The 12,952-nt window shown below is 43.6% G+C and overlaps 1 protein-coding gene across 2 annotated transcripts in view; it reads right to left on the reverse strand.

Moving 5' to 3' along the window:
* The window catches only part of SEMA3E (semaphorin 3E), a 223,584-nt gene that overhangs the window by 64,525 nt on the left and 146,107 nt on the right, over positions 1-12,952 (reverse strand). For both annotated transcript variants that reach the window (XM_040413131.1, XM_040413130.1), the window contains exon 4: positions 5,545-5,664. In XM_040413131.1, the coding sequence (XP_040269065.1) occupies positions 5,545-5,664 (120 nt within the window). The remainder of the gene's footprint in view (positions 1-5,544; positions 5,665-12,952) is intronic.

Below are 12,952 nucleotides of genomic sequence, written 5' to 3' on the forward strand. Positions count from 1 at the left end.
GAGGGAGGGCACTCCCTCTGACTCATCACCCCCCCTCCTCCCCGCACTGCGCTGACAGGGGGCTGATAGTTGCCATGGCAGGTCCGATGCCTTCCATAGGCATCAAAGCCTGCCAGCTATGGAAGCCCAGGAGATCCAGCCAGAGGGCTGGGTCTCCTAGGCAACTTTTAGCGTCTTACTGTGTAAGACGCTGACAGTTCAATTCAGTACAATACAGAATGTATTGTACTGAATTGAAACAGGGATCAAACCCTGAAAAGGTGAAGTCCCATAGTGGGACAAATATGAAAAGTAAAAAAAAAGTTTAAAAAAAGTGTTTTTTATAATAAAAAAAATAAAGTTTCAAGTAAAAAAAAAAGCCACCTCACCATAAAATAGTGTTTAAAAAAATAAATAAATCAAAAACAGACATATTAGGTATTGCCGTGTCTCTAACGACGTGCTCTATAAAAATGTCACATAATCTACCTCCTCAGGAGAACGCCGTAAAAAAAAAAAAGGCACCTTACATCACAAAAAGTGTAATTCCAAGCGATCAAAAAGTCATACACACCCCAAAATAATACCAATCAATCATCTCTTTTTGCAAAAAATGAGACCCTACCTATATTTAAAAAAAATTGACATATTAGGTATTTCCACATCCGTAATGACTTGCTCTATAAAAATATTATATGACTTACCCCCTAAGGTAAACACCATAAAAAAAATTAAAACTGCAAAATATGCCGCGTTTTGTCACCTTTCAACACAAAAAGTGAAATACCTAGCAATCAAAAAGTCATATGCAGCCCAAAATAGTACCAATCAAACAGTAATCTCTTCCTGCAAAAAATGAGCCACTATATAAGACAATCGCCCCAAAAAAAAAAAAAAATGGCCTTCAGAAAATAGAGACGCTAAAACATGATTTAAAAAATATATATATATTTTATTGTGTAAAACTGAAATACATAAAAAAAGTTGACATATTAGGTATCGCCGCATCCTGCTCTATTAAAATATCACATAATACACCCCCTCAGTTGAACGCTGTTAAAAATTTTTTTTTAAAAAAGGTGCCAAAATAGCAATTTTTTGGTCACCTTGCCGCAAATATTGAATTATCAAAAAATCATATGTACCCAAAAATGGTACCAATTAAAATGTTACCTCTTCTTGCAAAAAAAGAAACCGCTGCACAAGACGATCAGCTGAAAGAAATGTAGCTTTCAGAAAATAAAAACACAAAAGCATTATTTTTGTTTTCAGAAATGCTTTATTACGTAAAACTGAAACAACATAAAAGAAAATACACATATTTGGTATTGTCGTGTCCATATCAACCTGGTCTATAAAAGCAACACATGATCCATCCTGTCAGGAGAACTCCATAAAAAACAAAAACTATGCCACTACAGTCATTTTTTTGTTACTTTGCCTCACAAAAGCATAATATCAAGCAATAAAAAATCACATGTACCACAAAATAGTACCAACATAACTGTCACCTCATCCCGTAGTTTACAAAATGGGATCACTCTTTGGGAGTTTTTACTATAGGGGTGCATAAGAGGGTATTCAAATGTGACATGGGAACTTAAAATTATCCCAGTGAAATCTGCCCTCCAAAACCCATATGGCGCTCCTTTCCCTCTGTACCCTGCCGTGTGCTCGTCCAACAGTTTAAGACCACATATAGGGTGTTTCTGTAAACTACAGAATCAGGGTAATAAATATAGAGTTTTGTATGGCTATTAAACCTTGCTGTATTACAGGGAAAAATAGATTAAAATGGAAAATCTGCAAAAAAAGTAAAATTTTGAAATGTCCCCTCCATTTTCCTTTTATTCTTGTGGAACTCCTAAAGGGTTAACAAAGTTTGTAAAATCAGTTTTGAATAACTTGAAGGGTTTACTTTCTAAAATGGGGTAATTTATGGGTGGTTTCTACTATGTAAGCCCCACAAAGTGACTTCATAACTGAACTGGTCCTTAAACAAGTGGGTTTTGGAAATTTTCTTAAAAATTTTAAGAATTGCTTCTAAAATTCTAAGCCTTCTAAAGTCCTAAAAAAATAAAATGACGTTTACAAAATGATGCCATGAAGTAGACATCTGGAAAATATACAGTAAAACATTTTATGAGGTATCACAATCTGCTTTAAAAGCAGAGATATTCTCATTTCAAAAATGGTGAATTTTTCCAAATTTTCTGTAAATTTAGGAATTTTTAATTAATAAAGGTGAAATATATTCACTCAGATTTACCACTAACATGAATTGCAATATGTCACGAGAAAACAATCTCAGAATTGCTTTTATAAGTAATAGCGTTCCAGAGTTATTACCATATGAAGTGAAACATGTCAGATTTGCAAAATCTGGCTTGGTCCTTATGGTCAAAACTGGCTTGGTCTTAAATAATGCAATGTATAATGGAATATATTTTACAAATGATCAAAAGATTTCCTATTATAGTCCCCTTGTAGGACTATTAAATGGTTAAAGCATGGTTTAAAAAGTAAAAACAATGAATAACAAAAAAAGTTAATAAAAAATTCCAAGTAAAAAAATACACCTTTGAAAAACCGTTGCAAAAATAAAATCTCAACATATTTGGTATTGCTGTATTCATAAAAACCCATACTACCTCTTTATCATGTAATGTATCTGGTATGGAGAACAATTGAAAAAAAAATGCTAGAATTGCTACTGTTTGCTTATTTGCCTCCAGAAAAAAAAAAAAAAACTGAATAGAAAGTGCTCAAAACATGTTATGTACTCCATAATGATAAAAAATTTGAATGACAAGCAAAATTAAGCCCTCACACAGCTCTGTAGAACGTAACATAGTGTTATTTATTCGGAAAAACAAACTTCATAAAATATATAAAAACAGTAGTAGCAGTTTTGCTGTTTTTTCCTACCCCCCGCCCAGAAAGAGTTAATAAAAGGAAAGGTAACCCAAAATGGCACCATTGAAAACTACAACTTGTCCTTCAAAAAACAACCTCTCATATGACTACATAGACTGAAAAATAAAAGTTATAGCTTTTGGAGATAAAAAAAATAAAAAAAATTGACAGGTCATTAAGGCCCAAAACAGGTTGGTCACTCAGGGGTTAAAGAAATTTACTCATCTCTAGTCTATAAACAGTCTGGAAAGTGAGGAAACCAATTGGGAGAGGAATTTTGTGCCATTCTTGTTTGATGTAGAATTCAACCTGCTTAACAGTCTGGGTCCATTTCATAATGCGCCAAATGTTTTCTGTTGGAAAATTGGAATGCAAGCAGGACAGTTTAGCACCCAGCCTCTTTTTTTCTGTGAAGCCTTGCTTTTGTCATGGATGCATTGTCTTGCAGAAATAGGCAAGGCCTTCCCTGAAAGAGATGGCTGCATGATAATGCAAATTTTGTTCTAAAAACCTAAATCTAAAAACTCTATATACTGTTGAGCATTGTTAGTATCTTTCTAGAGGTGTAATATGCTCACACTATAGGCACTAATGCAACCTTATGACATCAAAGATGAAGACTTTTGAACTGTATGCTGATAACAAGCTAGACGGTCCCTCTCATCTTGAGTCCACAGAACACGGAGTCCGTGGTTTCGAAAAAGAATTTCAGATTTTGATTTATCTGACTGCAAAACAGTTTTCTATTTTGCATCGGTCCATTTTTGATGAGCTTTGTCCCAGAGAAGATAGCAGCTTTTCTGGATCGTGTGGATATATGATTCCTTCTTTGCATAACACAGGGTTATCTTGCATTTGTTGATTGCATGGTGAACTGTGTTTACAGACAATAATTTCTGGAAGTGTTCCTGAGCCCATGCAGTGATTTCTAGTACAAAATCATGCCTTTTCTAATGCAGTCCCACCTGAGGGTCTGTAGATCATGAGCAGCCAATATTAAGCATTCGCCTTGTCCCTTGCGCACTGTACATGGATTTCTCTAGATTCTCTGAATCTTTTGATGATATTATGTAATGTAGATGTGGGATATTATAATTCTTCCTAATTTTATGTTGAGGGACATTTTTCTGAAATTGATCCACAATATTTAGGTGCAATTGTTTGCACATTTTTATGGCAATGATTGTGTCAACCAACTGATTCGATTTTGGGCTAGTCCTGAGGGCATTATCCTGATGGTCCCCTGGTTTTCACTTATTAAACCTTTGAAGAGAGATCTGGCCTTCTCTGCAGGGGAACCAACAGGCAGCTAGCTCTTGCAATAGTCCCCATGTGGTTGGCTGCTGATCCAGGAGGATCAGAGAAACCAGCGTGTTACATCGAAGAAGCAGGAACACTTATAGTCAATAACAGGTTGAGGACAGGTCAGATAGAGTTCATGCAAATCAGTGAAAAAATGGCAGCATAGGATCACTACAGTGAACAAACAGGCACAGGTCAGGAACCAGGAATCAGAAAAAGGGCAGGCAAACAGTAGCTCATTATAAACTCCAGAAACCAAAGAGAACTGGCAAGATCCGTAGAGACCAATTGTACAGGCCAGAAAGTGAGGTCAGCTAAATAGGAGGGCTGGAGGTGAGGTGAGAACAGCTAAATAGGATAGCTAATGAGATCATTAGTCAAGCAACTGAAAACAGAATCAGAAAGAGAATTAACTCCTGCAGTGCTATAGGGAAAAGTCTCTCTCATACACACACAGGAAATTACTTTGTAGGCAGATTGTGGCCTGCAGCCTGGGACACAAGAGTCTAGTGGGTGGGAAGATGCTATGAGAGTGATGGGCCACCCGTGCCTACCACAGACAGCAGAATGGCACAGAGTGTTGCTGTGTCACCCATATTTGCCATGCAACAATTGCAAATTGCTCCTCCAGCAGTTTTTTTTTTAAGTACCAATTTACTTTTCCAGCCTTTTGTTGCCCCTTCGCAACTTCTTTGAGATGTGTTGCTGCCATTAAGTTCTAAATTAGTTAATTTTTTTCTCTGAAATGGCAAAATGTCTCACTTTCAACATCAATATATTTTCTATGTTCTATTGTGAATAGAATAATTGTCTATGATGTTTTCAAATCATTGCATTTTGTTTTAATTTACATTTAAAATAGTGTCTCAACTTTTGGGGAATTGGGTTTTTATATAGCATATATCAATTGAATGAAGGCATGTAATCATATGATATTATTTAGTGCTGCATTTGTCCTAACTACAGTATGAAAGTTTTCTCGAGGGCAAGATTCAATGGTATAAGGCAATGGAATATTATCATCTCTGGGGAAGGGGGGGGGACTTATTCTGGTTAAAATGTTAGTGTTTCATTAGTACTAAATGCAAGGTCTATTAAAAAAAGGTTAAAATAATATGCAGCTTTGATGAGTGACTTTAAAACTTTCTAGGGATCACCAGTTATTTTAGATGTAACTTTAGAAGCAAACTACAGTACTGAAAAAAGGAATTGCAGCAGATAACTTGTAAAAGTTCCCAAGGCTACATATTAAAGACAGATCCATAAAACTTTGAAGCATAGCGAGAATATGCAGTGCCGAATTATAAAGGATTTCAATGCCTGAGGTATACCTACAAAAGCACATACCTGGGACCTGAGTCCAACTCTTATAAAGGTGCACACTGGATCAAATGCTCCTGTTCCACAAGCCAAAATATGAGTCCGATTGTAGTGATGAAGAATTCGAATAAAGTTTGCACATTCTCTCTGCAAATATATTGGAATATTTTTTTAATAACATTTCTAACATTATGTACGGTATTTAATGTTTAAACAGTTTTCAGGTCTTTATGATAAGTATTAGGTATATTTTACAAATTACAATGCTCAAATATTTAAAGTCTAGCATGAGGCTGACCGTATGTGAGGAATGGGGAGATTATCTGTATTATGGCCTGCTGAAATGATTGTGTTTGTGCATTCTTTATATCTGAACTCAAAATTCCTTATGATTAATAAAAGTACTTAAAATGAAAAGACTAACTTTCAGGCAAGGTGATAAATGCTCTCAGGCGATGACTACAGTATACAGTAAACATATCTCTATGATTATGTAAGATTTAGTGTGGGATAAGTATAGCTGATATAATAGCAGTCATTTACCCCCAGAGTCTGCATACAGTACTTATAATCAGGTAGTGAGGCAAAGTGTTTGATCATTAGAGCTAGAATGAGTCAACTTTAAAAGGCTATTCCAGGAGTTTACTATTGATGGCCTATCCTCAGACTAGGACATTAATATCTGATAAGGATCCAACATTCAGGAGTCGGCGCCGTTACTACACAACTCTAACCACTGTGTAGTGGACAAAGCTAGCAACTGCAGCATTTCTTCAATGAAGTGAATGGGATCAGCACTGCATTTGCCATCTCTTTCCACTACAAATTGGACAAAGTTGTATAGTTCCAGCACTAACTTATGGCACTGTAGCTACTTTGAAACAGCCCATCGGTGGGGGTCCCAGGTGTTAGACCCCTGCTGATCAGATATTAGTGGCCTATTCTGAGGAAACGCCATCAATAGTAAAATCCTAGAATAGCCTTTTAAGGTGACCAAACACCTTAGATGACTGTCATTTGGTCATCAACTTTTATTCTGATCCCCAGTACACATCAAAATGTGTGCAAGTGTTTTCAATAGGGTGAGAACAATGTGCGGCTAGACACCTCTGGTGGTGGCTCATGTCCCTGGAGAATGACAGGATCAAGCCCAGACACCTTCATACACATGAGATGGTCAGCAATTTTCTCAGTTGACATTTAACTAAACTGTATAGCCACCTTTACAATGGGAATGTTAATTACTAATCTAATGTGGGATATGCGATGCTAGTGCATTATCTAAATTATGATCTGTAATAACTGAAGGAAATAAAGTTAAAGCACAACAACAAAAATCTTTTCTTATACCATCTTAACTTAAGAAAGCAGATTGTTTTATAAAGAAAAAAATATATTGATAGATTGACAGTTGCATTCTCATATCTAGATCAATGCGTTTAAAAGATAAAATTGTGCTTATCTGAATAAGTTGTACTGAATAGGCAAAACTCTATAAACTGATTGTAGTATAAGGACGTTGCAATCCTACTATGTCTGATGTGAAACTCCACTTGTCATCATACTGAAATATTACCATAGGAAACAAAAAAGACTATCAGGAGGTACTGCATTTGTTTTATTTCATGGTGGTAATATTAAGAACAATGGCATTACACTTCAAAGGCAGAAACACTTCTTCAGCGGGTCAATTACTATAGATTCTACCTGATGACGATATCTACGTTATTTCATAACACAAACTCAATAAACATACAGTAAATGCTCTGTATATCACTATACCCATCAACAGACCTCTTCCTTTCCTTTAGTAACACTTAAGAAAGCAAACCATAATATTCAAAATAAGAATAATGAATCACCGTTTGTCATGGTCTTACCTTCTTGCTGTTCTCCTTCGTTTGACATGTGCTGGCGGCCATCTTGGTTTCTGGGTTTCTTGTAGCCTCCCACCCTGCGGCTCCTCCTTCCCACCGGGAGGAGCTGGATGCCTAGCTCATATATATAGGAGGTCTGTGGCTTCAGTTCCTTGCTTGGTCCTCCTGTGTTCACATGCTTCTAGACTGCTGCTGCTTCTGGTTCCTGATCCTGGTTTCGTCCGACTACCCTGCTGGTTCCTGATCCTTGTTTCGTCCGACTACCCTGCTGGTTCCTGACCTCTGGCTTCGCAAAGACTCTGCTTCGGTTTCGCCATCCGTTTGGACTTTTGCTTTACAGCTTTATTTTCAATAAAGCCTTCTTATTTTCACTTATCCCTTGTTGTACGTCTGGTTCATGGTTCCGTGACATTAGGACCAAGCCATGAATTCTGACGGTACAGGGCCATCCTCGCTACCCACGCTGGTTGCCAGACTTGATCAGCAGGATCACCTGTTGGGTCGGTTCGCTGTGGCGTTGCAAACCCTGCTTGAACGCACGGCTCATTTCGCTCCCGTTGCCGATGGGTCGGTTGTCGCTCCTGGGCCCGCTCCTACTGCCGCTCCGGTTGTTGCGCCAGAGTCTACCCCGACACCTGTTGTTGCACCTTCGGTGTTTCGGGGTATGACCGGTTCTGCCCCTCTTCCACAGCGCTTTGGGGGAGAGCCAACTCAGTGCCGAGGTTTCCTTAACCAGGTGGGCATTTATTTCGAGTTGCTGCCACATGCCTTTCCCACTGAGAGATCAAAGGTGGGCTTCTTGATCTCGCTGCTCTCGGACAAGGCCTTGGCCTGGGCCAGCCCTTTATGGGAGAACAACAATCCGGTGGTTGCCGAGTTTTCCGGTTTTGTTGCTTCTCTTCGGAAGGCATTCGATGTGCCGGCTCGTGCTGCCTCTGCTGCGAAGCTCCTTATGTCCATCAGACAGGGTTCACGATCCGTAGCTGAATACGCCATTGAGTTTCGTACCCTGGCAGCAGAGGTGGGCTGGAATAATGAGGCTCTGGTCGCTGCTTTCTCTCATGGTCTCTCGGATGCCTTGAAGGATGAGGTTGCAGCTAAGGACCTACCAGTGGAGCTCGAGTCTCTTATTTCTTTCCTGATTTTGATTGACACCAGACTCAGGGAGAGACCTTCCTTTAAGGAGAGCCTGCGGAGGTTTTCTAACAGATTGGCGCCTACGTTTGTTGTCCCACCCGTGCCTCCCTCTCCTCCCACGCCTCCTGGGATGACTTGTCTGGGGGTGAACCCATGCAGCTGGGGTTTGCTCGCCTGTCCGAGGGGGAGAGGGTACTCCGGAGACGCGAGGGCCGATGCATGTACTGTGGTCTCGGTGGGCATTTTCGGTTGGCATGTCCGAACCGTCCGGGAAACGCTCGCACCTGAGATCCTGTCGGGGGCAGATCTTGGGTGGAGTCTCCTCGTCCCCGGTTTCCCGTGTTGACAAACCACTGATCACTGTTGTCCTCTCCTGGGTCGGGGGCTCGGTGACGACCCAGGCTTTGGTGGACTCTGGTGCCGGTGGTTTGTTCATTGATAATGTGTTTGCTGCCGCCAATTCCATTCCTCTGCAGGCTCGAGGTTCCCCACTGGCTCTTGAGGCGATAGACGGCAGACCCCTTCTGCCGCCACACGTGACTCATGAGACCCTTCCAGTGCGGATAGCCATTGGTGCCGTTCACAGAGAGTCGGTCTGCCTCCAGGTTATTTCGTCTCCACACTACTCGGTGGTCTTGGGGTACCCCTGGCTCCGGAAGCATAATCCGACTTTCGATTGGAGATCGGCCGAGATCCTCTCGTGGTCACCGCAGTGTGGGGCTAGTTGCATCCATGGGTCTGTCAAGTTGCTGTGTACTTCCTCGGACTCTCTGTTGCCTCCTGAATACGAGGAGTACCGGGATGTATTCGATAAGGTGCGCGCGGTTGCCCTACCTCCGCACCGCCCATACGATTGTGGCATAGAGTTACAATCTGGTGCCGTTCCTCCTCGTGGCAAAGTCTATCCACTGTCGGTAGCGGAGAATGAGGCCATGGAGGAGTACGTGAGGGAGGCGCTTTCACGCGGACACATTCGCAAATCCTCGTCCCCGGCAGGGGCTGGATTTTTCTTTGTGAAAAAGAAGGGCGGTGACTTGAGGCCTTGCATCGATTACAGGGGTCTCAATCGCATCACGATCAAGAACGCTTACCCGATACCCTTGATTTCCGAGCTGTTCGATCGCCTTAAAGGGGCCACGGTCTTTACCAAACTCGACCTGAGGGCGGCATATAACCTGGTAAGGATCAAGGCGGGCGATGAGTGGAAGACCGCGTTTAACACCAGGACCGGTCATTATGAATCCTTGGTTATGCCCTTTGGGTTGTGCAATGCGCCCGCAGTCTTTCAGGAATTCATCAACGATGTTTTCCGTGACCTGTTGCAGCAGTGTGTGGTGGTCTATTTGGATGACATCTTGGTATATTCTGAATCCATGGAGGCCCACATTCTGGATGTCAGACGAGTGTTGCAACGGTTACGAGAGAACAAGCTGTTCGGTAAGCTTGAGAAATGCGAATTTCACCGATCCCAGGTAACCTTCTTAGGTTACATCATTTCCGCTGAGGGGTTCTCCATGGATCCTGAGAAGGTTTCGGCTGTCTTACAGTGGCCCCAGCCCAGTGGTCTTCGTTCCCTGCAGCGCTTTTTGGGCTTCGCCAATTATTATCGGAAGTTCATCAGGTACTTTTCCATGCTAGCCAAGACTCTCACGGATCTGACCAGGAAGGGCAGTAATTCCCAGGTCTGGCCGCTCGAGGCCATCCGAGCTTTTGAGGCTCTAAAGTCCGCCTTTGTGTCGGCTCCGATTCTGTCGCATCCCAACCCTGGGTTGCCCTTTGTCCTCGAGGTGGACGCGTCTGAGACGGGAGTAGGCGCCCTTCTGTCTCAGCGTAGAACACCAGAGGGTCCTCTGCTTCCTTGTGGGTTTTACTCCCGGAAACTGTCTTCCGCGGAGTGCAACTATCAGATTGGTGACAGGGAGTTATTGGCCATCGTGCAGGCCCTTAAAGAATGGAGGCACTTGCTCGAGGGTTCGGTGGTTCAGGTCCTCATCCTGACGGACCACAAGAATCTGACCTACCTTTCTGAGGCCAAGAGATTGACACCACGTCAGGCCAGATGGGCTCTGTTCTTGTCACGTTTTAATTACGTGGTCTCCTACCTACCCGGTTCCAAGAACATCAGGGCGGATGCCTTATCACGGCAGTACTCCGAGCTGTCCAGGGAGGAGTCGATTCCGACTTCGGTCATACCTCCGAATCAGATCTTGGCCGCCATTCGCACCAGCCTGACCTCTCCCCTGGGTGAGCAGATTTTGGCGGCTCAATCTGGTGCTCCCTCTGGGAGACCCAACGGCAGATGTTTTGTGCCTGAGGAGTTGCGCACTCGGTTGTTGCGAACCTACCATAACTCCAAGACCGCGGGGCATCCTGGAAAGAATCAGCTGTCCTGGGCTGTTTCACGTCTGTTCTGGTGGCCTTCCCTACGTTCCGACATCGCCGCATATGTAGCGGCATGCTCCGTTTGTGCCCAGAGTAAGTCCCCTCGGCACCTTCCGTTGGGCCTTCTGCAACCCATAGCCACCGGGGAGCGCCCATGGTCACACCTGGGGATGGATTTCATTGTGGACCTCCCTGCATCCCGAGGCCATACGGTCATTCTCATGATTGTGGATCGGTTTTCCAAAATGTGCCACTGTGTTCCTCTCAAGAAGTTACCCTCTGCACAAGAGTTGGCCACGATTTTTGCCAGGGAGGTCTTCCGGTTGCACGGTTTGCCCAAGAAGATTGTGTCGGATCGGGGGAGTCAGTTTGTGTCCAGGTTCTGGCGCGCCTTTTGCTCCCAGTTGGGGATTCATCTCTCCTTCTCCTCGGCCTACCACCCTCAGTCCAATGGGGCCGCAGAACGATCCAATCAGGCCTTGGAGCAATTCCTTCGTTGCTATGTCTCCGATCACCAAGACAATTGGGTTGACCTCCTGCCTTGGGCTGAGTTTGCCAGGAACACGGCGGTGAACTCTTCCTCTGGGACGTCTCCCTTCATGGCCAATTATGGGTTCCAACCTGCCGTGTTACCGGAGGTATTCTCTCCCCAGGATATTCCGGCTGTGGAGGATCACCTTTCCGTCCTACGTGCTTCTTGGGTACAGATCCAGAAGTCCCTTGAGGTCTCTGCGCAGCGCCAGAGACTCCAGGCTGATCGCAGACGAGCGCCTGCTCCTTCCTACCAGGTCGGAGACCGTGTATGGTTGTCCACCCGCAACCTCAACCTTCGAGTGCCCACTCCCAAGCTGGCGCCTCGCTTTGTTGGTCCCTTCCGAGTGCTTCGCAGGGTAAACCCGGTAGCCTATGCCCTTGCGCTTCCTCCTGGCATGCGGATCTCCAACGTGTTTCATGTCTCCCTGTTGAAGCCACTGGTGTGTAATCGTTTCACTTCCTCGGTTCCTCGGCCTCGTCCGGTCCAAGTGGGTAATCGTGAGGAGTATGAGGTGAGCAATATCCTGGACTCACGCCTGGTCCGCGGTCGGGTGCAGTTTTTGGTCCATTGGCGTGGTTATGGTCCAGAGGAGCGTTCCTGGGTTCCCTCCGCAGATGTCCATGCTCCTGCCTTGCTCCGAGCCTTCCACGCACGCTTCCCTCAGAAACCGTTTTGTGCTCCGCGGAGGAGGGGCCCTTGAGGGGGAGGTACTGTCATGGTCTTACCTTCTTGCTGTTCTCCTTCGTTTGACATGTGCTGGCGGCCATCTTGGTTTCTGGGTTTCTTGTAGCCTCCCACCCTGCGGCTCCTCCTTCCCACCGGGAGGAGCTGGATGCCTAGCTCATATATATAGGAGGTCTGTGGCTTTAGTTCCTTGCTTGGTCCTCCTGTGTTCACATGCTTCTAGACTGCTGCTGCTTCTGGTTCCTGATCCTGGTTTCGTCCGACTACCCTGCTGGTTCCTGATCCTGGTTTCGTCCGACTACCCTGCTGGTTCCTGACCTCTGGCTTCGCAAAGACTCTGCTTCGGTTTCACCATCCGTTTGGACTTTTGCTTTACAGCTTTATTTTCAATAAAGCCTTCTTATTTTCACTTATCCCTTGTTGTACGTCTGGTTCATGGTTCCGTGACACCGTTTGCTTCGGTGTTGTGTAGAAGTACTGGTTGTCAATATGTTCCACAAACTCTTATGCTGTCTACTGAGTGTCCTTAAGTCATTTGCTGCTTGTCAGTGGCCTAAACTAATCTAAGTATCTAGCAAGCACAATTCTTGAAATAATTTATAACAGGACTCTTAAAGGGATCACTGTAGCCCATTCATAGTGCTTATTGCCAGGGATCATAAAGGTTGAATCGCCACCAACCTCACATCCTAAGATAAGTCATCAAAGTCCATGCTAATTGTTTTAACTAAAGAATAAAAAAAAAAATAATTTGTAAGGAGATTGGAATATAAATTTGGAGGTACACATTAGATGAATCAAAGCAAAAGGTGGCTACTTT

The sequence above is a fragment of the Bufo bufo genome, chromosome 1, assembly GCF_905171765.1.
Source record: "Bufo bufo chromosome 1, aBufBuf1.1, whole genome shotgun sequence".
NCBI lineage: Eukaryota > Metazoa > Chordata > Amphibia > Anura > Bufonidae > Bufo > Bufo bufo.